Source organism: Microcaecilia unicolor, chromosome 7 (genome assembly GCF_901765095.1).
Source record: "Microcaecilia unicolor chromosome 7, aMicUni1.1, whole genome shotgun sequence".
Taxonomy (NCBI): Eukaryota; Metazoa; Chordata; class Amphibia; order Gymnophiona; family Siphonopidae; genus Microcaecilia; species Microcaecilia unicolor.
In genome coordinates, this window is record NC_044037.1 from 284,788,759 (window position 1) to 284,801,204 (window position 12,446).

Below are 12,446 nucleotides of genomic sequence, written 5' to 3' on the forward strand. Positions count from 1 at the left end.
TTATATGCCAACTTATCACACCACATTTCTTAATACCATAGAGTAATGTGCTTTTTTCTAGACTTAACAACTAGGCAGTGCCAATACCCCAAACATTTGGTGCAAATCTAAGTTGTAGGATTGCACCAGATTTGAAGCACCCCCCCACCCCCCACCCCGATCCACTTCTTCCTCATGTGGGAGGAAGTTGCAGATCTTATCTCAGTGGCAACGCCTAGTCTCCTCAACACACCAGCATCAACCTAGCTTTCTCCACAATATGTCTGACTCTGTGTTGGTACGAATTGGTACAGAACAAGGTGACAGGACAAATGAGCAAAAGAATCAGGTTTATGATGTGGCTGACTGCGTGACTAGGACTTTCCACAATCTGTGAAAAATCTAAATTGCCTAATTCCCTCCTTTTCAACAGTGTTCAAATGGATGAGTAGCATGATGGTGGATGTTAAAATCCCCAAAGGCAGTGACATTTGCAGACTGCACAGTCTTCCCCTGTTGAGCTACCTCCTCCATCTTTGGAGCCTGGTACACCAATAAAATTCATAGCTGCACCATCCCTTCCATTTTAATTAACCAGTCACTCCCAGGAATTACCTTTAAAAATAAATAACTAAAAAAAATGTGCAAAGAAGCCCTTATGGAGTTAATTCTACATATGGCACCAAAAAAAGTCCTATTCTATAAGCCACACTTAAAATTGGGCACGGTTTATAGAATAGTACTTAATCCCAGGAATCTTTCATAACTTTAGGTGAGGCCATTTGCACAAACTGAAAAACGTGGTACAAATGTATGCACCTAAATTAGTCACATATCCCCATTATTCTATAATGTGTAAATGCTAGGAATGCCCCTGTTCCACCCATGACCCTCCCATTTCCGCACCCTCTTTTTTTTACTCACATGTAAAATTTAGGCACGTAAATTCTAATTCTAATTACTGGCAATAATTGTTTGTTAAAAAGCCAGTTATTGGCACTGATTGGTTCATTATTCAATAAAATTACATGTGCGAATTGAATGCATGTCATAATTTGCGTGCGTAATTTTTGACAACTTTTATAGAATTAGGGGGTATATGGAAACATTGCCCCCAGTGGTAGTACCATGAGATTACCGCCGGGGGGTGGGGGGGGGGTCTATGCTGTCATTTTGGATTATGGCACCAGCAAGGGTCGGAGTGACTGGGGATCGCTTCTGCCTACCCCCTAGACCCCATGAATTTTTTAAGGGATCAGTGGGGGGGGGGGGGGGGATAGAAGCCTTTAGGGGTGGTGGGGCTTGAAGGGTTCTTCAGTTGGGGTGTACTGTTGGGGGGGGTCCCTTAACAGGGTCTTTCTTTTAAGGGAGAAAGGGGTGAGTGGGAGACCAATGATTGACCCAGTGCTGGCCCCTGTAAGCAACAGCTCTGAATCATCGAGCCTTTAGGGTTATTTTACAGGCTATACCACAGCTACATAGTAATGAGCTGTTTTACATGTATTTGCATGTTTTGTATCTTATTACGATGTAGCTCGTGGTGACAGTTATCACTGCATTAGGGTTCTGCAGCCAGTGTTAGTATCATTTAAGTTGTGTTAACGGACAAATATTGTAGGTTAATTCTCTAATACAGTTTTATAACTTCCATCCTAAGTGAATCTGTTACCATATGAAGCACATGATAGAGTGACCAGCTTGTTTGATTGACTTTACTGTACATTTAATATACAAATAATATTGCCTTTATTTGCAGCCCCTCAGTTTGAAACCCAGTGCAGTTATGTTCAAGCGACACTTGAACAGTTCATAGCTTGGAGTTACGCACAGTCTCCTTGCTCTTCTGGACCATTCAGTTCTTATGATTCTTCTGAATATTGGGCCTATGCAGACTACAAATACATGTCCATTCTCTTTGAAGATCACACAGAAAAGCTGCAGGTAAGAAATTATACTGCATAGGTTAAACTGGAGCAATACCCAACGAGTTTAGTTCCTTGTCCCCCAAGAACTATACTCAGAGTTAGCATCCAACCATATTCCTAAGCAGTTTCTCAGAAAGGAGCTGATTCCTGCCATCATTCCATGCACTGTAATTAGATGACTGATCCAAACGGTTTTGTTTTCCCACACACCTGCATGTAGTGTTAGTTGGCATGTAGCTTGGCAGCAGGAAAGAGAACACGGATGGGACATCACCCAATCTTGCTAAGTACTATTTGGGATTCTGCCAGGTACTTGTGACCTGGATTGGCCACTGTTGGAAGCAGAATACAGGGCTAGATGGACCATCGGTCTAGCCCAATATGTCTATTCTTATGTAATCCACGAAGTCCAGGTATAAAGATGATAGAGATAAATCCTGCTGGCAAAACAAGCCACACCAAGAGCTTCAACTTTACATGGGGCTTCTTTTCCAGGTTTCAATCCATTTCAGTCAAGAAAATTCCAATACTGCAAAATCAGCTCCTCAATCTAAAACTTTATTTCAAAATTTAAGTGGCAGTAAGCACTAACGTGTGCTTACTGCATGCTAAAAGGTGCTGCATGTTTAGGGAAGGAGAGTAGACGTGTCCTGCGCTAATCAACAAATCATCGTGTGTCGTCATTTAATATGGGAACCCTTACTGCCTAGTAAAAATAGGTGGCGGTAAGGGCTCTTGAGCTAATTGAGAAATTGCCAATTGGCCATTAGTGAAAAAAAAAAGAAATTGCAGCCATTTTACATATGCACTAAAAGTGGCCTCAGCACATAGGAAACCCACACGCTAAAAATAGCGCAGGCCACTCTTTAGCGCGGCTTAGTAAAAGGGCCCCCCTAAGTTTCTGAAAGGAATTCTATACTTTATAGAAATTGTCATTTTTCCCTTTTAATATCAAAATTAATAAGTTTTATATCTGAACCACTTCCCAGATTTTCTGAATTTATTCAGCTCTTGAAGAGAATGTATCCCATTTCGAGAATCCTAGCTATACATCACGTAGCAGCTAACAATAAATGGCAAGTTCAAGTTAAATTCTCTGAGGAGGTCCGACATGACTTGGCAAATCCCCAGAAGGAAAACTTAAGGTCCATAAAGGCAGTTTCGCCTATAATAGTTTTAATTGTTCTCCATACTATTACCAAAAATTGTTGTATGAACTGGCATTCCCATCAAGAATGTATAAAAAGTCCCTAGAATTTTGTAATACTTTCAGCAACAGGTTGAAATGTTAATTTTTTTTTGTGGCGTTAGATACCAAACGAAGGGGCCCTTTTACTAAGCCACTGTAGGCTCTAGTGTGTAACTACTGTACGCCAAAAAGCCCTGCCGTGGGATGTGCTGAGGCGTCCTGCAGTAATGTGCTGATCAGCACGCGCTAATCCCACACTAAAAAATAGTTTTTCTTTTTTGATGCGGGAGGTGTGGCTATGGGCAAAGAGTAGGCATGCTCAGCGCTAATTGGGTAGTGTGCACTGCTTGATTAACACGGGTGTAGTACCAGAGCCCTTAGTGACTAGTAATGCCACATGCTAATTGGGAAATTAGTGCATGGCCATTGCAGGGAATTACCGTATTTTTCGGACTATAAGACGCACTTTTTTCCCCCCAAATTTGGGAGGAAAATGGGGGGTGCGTCTTATAGTCCGAAGGTAGAGATTTGGCTGGCTGGCAGGCCGCCCGCCCTCCCTCCCTCCCTCCGAGTTCGGGATCGCCCTCCCCCCGGCCCTGTCACCACTTCTCCCCTTACTGACGCGATCTTCCCTGGTGGTCTAGTGACGTCGGGGCAGGAAAGAGGGGGCTCTTTCCTGCCCAGCGCGCTGCTCTCCATCCTCCTGTATGCAGCCTGACGGTCTCGGCGAGATTCAAAATGGCCGCTGAGACGTCAATTCTCGGCTGCCATTTTGAATCTCGCCGAGACCGTCAGGCAGCAATGCATACAGGAGGATGGAGAGCAGCGCGCTGGGCAGGAAAGAGGGGACTCTTTCCTGCCCCGACGTCACTAGACCACCAGGGAAGATCGCGTGAGTAAGGGGAGAGGTGGTGACAGGGCCGGGGATGGGGAGGAGGTAACCCTGAGGGCGATCCCGAACTTGGAGGGATGGATTCGGACAAGACGCACCGGAGCACCTAGGTTTTAGAGGAGGGAAAAAGCAAATTTTTTTTTTACTATTTCCCTCCTCTAAAACCTAGGTGCGTCTTATAGTCCGAAAAATACGGTAGACAATTTCGGCCATTTGACTGCTGTGCTCAAAGTAGCCACTGCGTGCAGAAAATCCATGCGCTACAACATCGCCAGACACTTTTGAGCACAGCTTCGTTAAAGGGCCCCAAAATCTTTAATTGCATGCCAATCAGAGATTGAGGAGTGTGTGTGTATACACAATTCTGGAACACACTACCATGCAACCTGAAAACGATCTACGAACTAACCGACTTCCGCAAACTACTGAAGACTCATCTCTTCGAGAACATCTACTGCAAGGACCAAAACATATGAATTCACACACACTATAGAAAAGCACCAATTCACTCTCTTCTGAATTCTCTTCCCCATACTTTCACCACACTTAAAACCACACTCACAGATAAAACTGTTACACCCTAATATCCTTTCGTTATTGTCCTATCGCCCTATCATTTCCCCATTGTCACATTCCATTGTTTCTATTCCTAGATGATATTTTGACTTTGACTTTGTCTTCCCACAACTCTTCACAATGTACCCCTAATCGTATTATGACCAATTGTATTTCTATTATTCACAACGTATTGTAAGCCACACTGAGCCCGCAAATAGGTGGGAAAATGTGGGATACAAATGCAATAAAATAAGTAAAAAAATAAATATATGTATATGTGTATATATATAGATATATAATAAAGAGAGAGATTTGGCTAGTAGATCATTTTTTAAAAAAAATCATATTGGTGATGAGTGTATTGTCTGCATTCAGTTGCTTCAAGGATACATATTTCAGTTGACTAATTCTACTTTTTTGTCTATCTGTAAAAGAATTTTAAAAACCTCATTTCTTTTTAAGAGAAAAAGGCTGTTTATTTGTCTTCATGGATATGCCTTAAATTTGACACTTATATGAAATACGAAAAAAGAATAAAAATTGCAGTAAATCTGTGAACAATGACCTCTTCAGAGGCCTCCAGTATCCACCTGTACACTAGAACATTGCTTCCCAACCCATCCATCAAGCCTCAACTAACCTGTTAAATAGATTCCAGGAGCAGATTCTTACGGCCCCTTTTTCCAAGCTGTAGTAAAAGGGGGCCTGCAGTAGTGTCACTGTGTGTTTTTGACATGTGCCAAGCCCCCTTTTCTGCAGCGGGTAAAAGACTGTTTTTTGTTTTTTTTTTTAAACAGGAAATGGCCATGCGCTAATCACAGGGATCAGTGCATGACCCTTTCCAGGGGGAGCCCTTACTGCTCTCTATTTAGATGACGTTAAGGCCTCCCGTGCTAACCCAGCGGTAATTGAGTAAGCCCCGGCGCTGCAAAAATAGAAAATATTTTTGTAGTGACGGAAATGGCATGTGCTAGGAGTGAGAACTACTAGCCCGGCGGTAGTCCCGTTTTGGCACGCGGCAAAGCAGCGGTAGCTCTACCGCCACTTTGTAAAAGGGCCCCTTAGGGATAACTGGAGCTCTTTCTGCAATGGAGACCAGCATAATTTGGAAGGTGATAACAAGAAACTCGGGGGGGGGGGGGGGGGCGTAGTTATCAACATGGGCTACAGTTAAGACAGGTTGTTTTAAAATAATTTGTGCTATCCTATATAATAATTCTCACCTCCAGCGTTCTGACTTGCTGCCTGGGACCATGGCTCATTCCGAGTTGGTCTGCTAGATTCCCTAGATCAGGCTGACATCACTGTAGCCATTATGATGTCAACTTCAGAACCCGGGGGAAAAAAAAACATGCCTCACAGCTGATCCATGTCCAGAGGAGGGTCGCTGGACATGGGTGGCTGGAGGGGGGGGCAGGGGAGAGAGTAGGGTCGCTGGACATGGGTGGCTGCAGGGGGGGCAGGGGAGAGAGGAGGGTCGCTGGACATGGGTGGCTGCAGGGGAGCCGAGGAAAACCTTGCTAGCACCTGTTTCATTTTTGTCAGAAACAGGCCTTTTTTTTTACTAGTTTTAGTATAAATCCCATTTTATGCAATGAGACCTAGTTACTAATAACCCAGATTAACAGTAAAATAACCCATCGTAACGGTGGCCCACACTGATAACCTCCCCTTTAAGGACTTTATTTACTGAAAGATGCTACTGCGTTAATGCACGTCATTTATCATAGGTCCCATTTTATGCAATAGAACCTATTTACTAACCGCATGCATTAATGGTGTTAACTCAATTTAGTAAACAGCCTTAAAATAACTGCAAAGTGAGAGGAAAGATATTCTCTGAGGTTTTGCCCTTTCATATGTCTGTTAAGCTATAATGGTTCTTAGCCCAGTCCTTTGGTCTCCTCCCTCCTCTCCAGCCAGTCTGGTTTTTCAGGATATCCTTAAAGACTATGCATGAAGGGGGAGCAGAGAGTGAGTTTCATGGTTTTGGGAGGAGTTGATCTGCCAGGAAGATCTGAGGATGAAGTCTGACTTCACCTTATTGAGCTATCCTCTCCTGCATAAGTTGCAGCCACCTCTGCAACGTATAGCCGCAGGGGCATGCCTGAAGGGGCATGCCCAAAGGAGCACAGCGCACCCCTTGGGAGCCCAGGAGGAGCCGGGACTCTGTTTGTCTTATCCTGGCTAAACTGCATTTTTTTCTATTTTGTAGGATAATGTGTAAGCGCGGAGCCAAAGTAAAACCTCAAATATCAACTAATATGACTAGCACACCATGGGTTGCAGGCCCAATGGAATAACATGTTACAGCTCATAACTCTTTAGTTGCTTCTGATGGTTCTTTGGGTTTAGGTCCCTCCTTGAGTTCAGGGGGTAGGCCTACCCCAACTCCACCCGCTACTTCCTTAGTAACCTAGGCTGGGGGTCTTTTTCCAGATGGTTTTGTCCATCACTGGGTTAGTGTCCCCTCAGTACTCAGTAAGTCTCTTGGAATCTGCAGTTCCTGTGCCCCAAATGGCGGTTTGTCCTAAGTTTCCATAATCCGATTCTTGATACACCTAAAGGTATTTCCTTGGTTGATATACGAAATGTTGTTTCAAAGGCCGAGAACTGGTTGAGATCCTCGATTGCAAAATGAAAGAAGGTGTGTGTACGTTTGCTTTGAAAAATATGAGGCAAAGTGACTTTGTCCCCAGTAAGTAGTTTGAAAATCACCCCTTGGAAGGTATAGCCCATTGGAACGGGATTTTGTAAAAGTAAATCCCGTCCCACCTCTCCTCAGATCTGAGATTGTGCCCCTCTTTTCACTGAGGTTCATGTTGGCTTTTCCTGAAGTGTCTTGAAAGGGAAATGGAATGCTAGGCACCTGCAGAGGGTTTTACAGTGATTTATAGAGCCATTTAGAAGTTATTTGTGGAAAAATAAGTTGCAGTGTTTGTCATTTACAGTTGTGCGGGTAAATGTAATGATTCTATTATTCTAAGCCATAAGCAGGATCTAGCTGTTCTGCATTTTTTTTTTTTTTAGATATAAATCAGAAAAAAAGACACCTGCAGAGAGACTGACTAGGAAAGAGACATTTTAAAGTAGCAGAGCGGGAGATATTAACTCCATTAAGAATTGCAAAAGAAATAAATGTAATTCTAGATAATGCTGTGTCTGCTCTGGGTGATGTACTGTTTAAATGCATTTTATTTTCTAATGTCTTCCCTTACCGTTGGCAAATAAGCTAGCATTTGCTGGAAAATTGTAGAAGTCTTATTTCCCAGTTCACTGATTAGGAATGGCTTTTATCCTAAATCATATTTCATATTTATTGCACCCCTGGCACCTTCAAAAAGTAATTGTAGAATTCATATTGTTTCAGAATACCTCCTGCTGGACGGCTTTAGCATAACACATGCTACCTTGCGCTTGCCTTGAACCCTGAAACAGTCTTCTTGCAGATCCCTGCAATAAATCCTTCACTGGAGACGGGAGCTGTTAATACTCAAGATCAATTTTAATAACTCAAAAGATTTTGTATATTTCCAACATTGTAACTCCCCTAAAACTTCTCTGGCAATAGCATTCTTCAATCCTCTAGTAGCATTATATTTAGTTAGGCTCTGGCCAAAAGTTTACAGACATGGTGTGCACATACCAAAAAGAAAACCTTTCAATAAATCAATTTAAATATCCACAGTATCTTAATGGCGGGAGCCACCCAACCACGTATCAATACACCCAGCACCATAGGAGCCAACTTTTCAAAATGATTGGGGGTGCTGAATTTTTTTTTTTTTTACAGGTGGTGCATTGCCCCATCTCCCCCCCCCCCCCCCCCACCCTCCATTCATATCCAGCCATTCTCCTCTCTCCCCCTGCCCTCTCCTCCATTCATATCCAGCAATTCTCCTCTCGCCCCTACCCTCCTTTCTCATCCGTGTCAGTGAATTCTGCTCTCTCCCCTGCCCTGCCCTGCCCTCCCTTCATCCATGTCCAACAAGTCTCATCTCTCCCCTGCCTTCTCTTCCATGTCCAGCGATTTCTCCTCTCTCCCCTCCCCTCCATGTCCAGCAATTTCTCTTCTCCCCCCTCCATGTCCAGTAACTCGCCCCAAACACTACCTGCCCCTTTACAACCCCCCCTCTCCTCTGAGTTCTATGCCCCCCCTCTCCTCTGAGTGCCAGTCCCAACCCCAGCCCGACCTCGTCTCCCACAGCAGTCCTCCGTCCTCGCCTTCCTGTCGCCCAGAATTTAAAACTCATCTTACCTCGCTCGGTCCCGGCAGCAGCGAAAGGCAAGCAGACTCGGCTTCAGCCTTCCCTTCTCTCTCAGCTCTGGTCCCGCCCTCGCAGAGCTCATCTGGCTTGTCTAAGCTGAGCAGGAGTCCTCCACCTATAGTCTTGCCAGTGGGGGGCACTGTTTTACTATCGCATTTTCAATACTGAGGGACAGGGAAGCTCTGCAGGACTCCAAGGAACCTGCCTATCCCTAGCGATTGAAAACTCAATACTGAAGTACAACCCCCCACTGGCAGCAGTGCTGTTAGTGGACTCCCACTCAGATTAGAGGGAGTATTAGTATTGGGTATTTATGGGGACTGTTGTTTTCCTTGACAGACAAGTTAAACTAAAATTCCTGTGTCTGAGGTGATTTTTAACTAGGGGATTCAGGCATTCCTGATCCCGTTTGTGAGCATATAGTAACATAGTAAATGGTCCATCCAGTCTGCCCAACAAGATAAACTCATTTTACATGGTATGTGATACTTTATATGTGTACCCCAGTTTGATTTGTCCTCGTCATTCTCAGGGCACAGACCGTAGAAGTCTGCCCAGCACTGTTCTTGTACTAAACGTTCTGAAGCTAATGTCGAAGCCCCTTAAAATTTACACTCTAGCCCATCCATATCTATTCAGTCACAATCAGGGCACAGACCATAGAAGTCTGCCCAGCACTGGTTTTGCTTCCCAATTACCAGTGTTGCCACCCAATCTCCGCTAAACTTCTGTGGATCCATTCCTTCTGAACAGGATTCCTTTGTGTTTATCCCACGCATTTTTGAATTCCGTTACCATTTTCATCTCCGCCACCTCCCTTGGGGAGGGTATTCCATGAATCCACCACCCTTGCCGTGAAAAAATACTTCCTGACATTATTCTTCAGTCTGCCCCCCTTCAACCTCAATTCATGTCCTCTAATTCTACTGCTTTCCCATCTCCAGAAAAGGTTTGTTTGTGGATTAATACCTTTCAAATATTTGAATGTCTGTATCATGTCACCCCTGTTTCTCCTTTCCTCCATGGTATACGTGTTCAGGTCAGCAAGTCTCTCCTCGTACCAGTGGCATAGCTACAGGGTCCTGGGCCCCCCAAATTGGCTCCGGGGCCACAGTTTAACTGGAGAGGGTCCACTCCCCTCTCTATGGTGCCTAGCATCCTTCTAACCAAGGCCGGAAGGATTACCAGTCTTTTTCAGGCTGCTACCACACCAAGGCTTGTCATTAACCCTCTTCACCTACCAACACAGCATGACTATGATCGAACAGGACAACACACAATCTTCATCCATTCCGACCCTCCACTTAAACCTCATACGATCACTATACAACTTTGTATTTGTTAACCACCGACTGGGCAGATGCCTCTGACGGTACTAAGTAGGCCACATTGAGCCTGCAAATAGGTGGGGAAATGTGGGGTACAATTCAACAAATAAATAAAATTATGACATGCCTTTGTACTTCTGGGCTGGTTTGCAACCCCAAATGCAACCACGACCCCAAGTGCGGCATGCACAGTTTGGGAAGCCTTGGTCCAGTTTTGGTGTTGGTGGTGATTTTCTGCCAGAACCTGCAGGCCCCAATATAGTTTTTTTGTTTTACTACATTTCCGCTGTTTAGAAGGAGGGCAGACCTCCAAATGGATATAGCCAAAATGAAGACCTGGGTTAAGCACAATAAATCTTTATTTGCAAAGGATTGTAAAAGGAAGCACATTAGGCAGACTAGATGGTCTTTATGGTGTTTATATCATCAGATTTTCTGATTGGCCGGGTTAGTATTTGTTAGTGTTTATACAGTTTTTTGATAGAATTGGATTCATGGTAGCAGGAATGGTTAAGTAGTGGGATCTTTGGGGAAAGAAAAGCTTTAAATATTATCTCTGCCCCTTATACAGTGGTGGAAATAAGTATTTGATCCCTTGCTGATTTTGTAAGTTTGCCCACTGACAAAGACATGAGCAGCCCATAATTGAAGGGTAGGTTATTGGTAACAGTGAGAGATAGCACATCACAAATTAAATCCGGAAAATCACATTGTGGAAAGTATATGAATTTATTTGCATTCTGCAGAGGGAAATAAGTATTTGATCCCCCACCAACCAGTAAGAGATCTGGCCCCTACAGACCAGGTAGATGCTCCAAATCAACTCGTTACCTGCATGACAGACAGCTGTCGGCAATGGTCACCTGTATGAAAGACACCTGTCCACAGACTCAGTGAATCAGTCAGACTCTAACCTCTACAAAATGGCCAAGAGCAAGGAGCTGTCTAAGGATGTCAGGGACAAGATCATACACCTGCACAAGGCTGGAATGGGCTACAAAACCATCAGTAAGACGCTGGGCGAGAAGGAGACAACTGTTGGTGCCATAGTAAGAAAATGGAAGAAGTACAAAATGACTGTCAATCGACAAAGATCTGGGGCTCCACGCAAAATCTCACCTCGTGGGGTATCCTTGATCATGAGGAAGGTTAGAAATCAGCCTAAACTACAAGGGGGGAACTTGTCAATGATCTCAAGGCAGCTGGGACCACTGTCACCACGAAAACCATTGGTAACACATTACGACATAACGGATTGCAATCCTGCAGTGCCCGCAAGGTCCCCCTGCTCCGGAAGGCACATGTGACGGCCCGTCTGAAGTTTGCCAGTGAACACCTGGATGATGCCGAGAGTGATTGGGAGAAGGTGCTGTGGTCAGATGAGACAAAAATTGAGCTCTTTGGCATGAACTCAACTCGCCGTGTTTGGAGGAAGAGAAATGCTGCCTATGACCCAAAGAACACCGTCCCCACTGTCAAGCATGGAGGTGGAAATGTTATGTTTTGGGGGTGTTTCTCTGCTAAGGGCACAGGACTACTTCACCGCATCAATGGGAGAATGGATGGGGCCATGTACCGTACAATTCTGAGTGACAACCTCCTTCCCTCCGCCAGGGCCTTAAAAATGGGTCGTGGCTGGGTCTTCCAGCACGACAATGACCCAAAACATACAGCCAAGGCAACAAAGGAGTGGCTCAGGAAGAAGCACATTAGGGTCATGGAGTGGCCTAGCCAGTCACCAGACCTTAATCCCATTGAAAACTTATGGAGGGAGCTGAAGCTGCGAGTTGCCAAGCGACAGCCCAGAACTCTTAATGATTTAGAGATGATCTGCAAAGAGGAGTGGACCAAAATTCCTCCTGACATGTGTGCAAACCTCATCATCAACTACAAAAGACGTCTGACCGCTGTGCTTGCCAACAAGGGTTTTGCCACCAAGTATTAGGTCTTGTTTGCCAGAGGGATTAAATACTTATTTCCCTCTGCAGAATGCAAATAAATTCATATACTTTCCACAATGTGATTTTCCGGATTTAATTTGTGATGTGCTATCTCTCACTGTTACCAATAACCTACCCTTCAATTATGGGCTGCTCATGTCTTTGTCAGTGGGCAAACTTACAAAATCAGCAAGGGATCAAATACTTATTTCCACCACTGTAAGTTCCACCTGGCAGCTGCTTGACCCTTTGTTGGCCTGCTGCCCCCAGCCTTTCCAAGGGACTTTTCTTTCTGCTTAAACCATGCTAATGTTGGCCATAGTTGCCTTTCCTCTTCACTGTTTCCTAACTATAGAGACATTACTTC

At 44.4% G+C, this 12,446-nt stretch overlaps 1 protein-coding gene across 1 annotated transcript in view; it reads left to right on the plus strand.

Annotated features, from left to right (window-relative positions):
• Positions 1-12,446, plus strand: part of HSPBAP1 (HSPB1 associated protein 1) — a 150,936-nt gene that overhangs the window by 55,876 nt on the left and 82,614 nt on the right. The window contains exon 3 of the mRNA XM_030210164.1: positions 1,736-1,920. Coding sequence (XP_030066024.1) covers positions 1,736-1,920 — 185 coding nt within the window. The remainder of the gene's footprint in view (positions 1-1,735; positions 1,921-12,446) is intronic.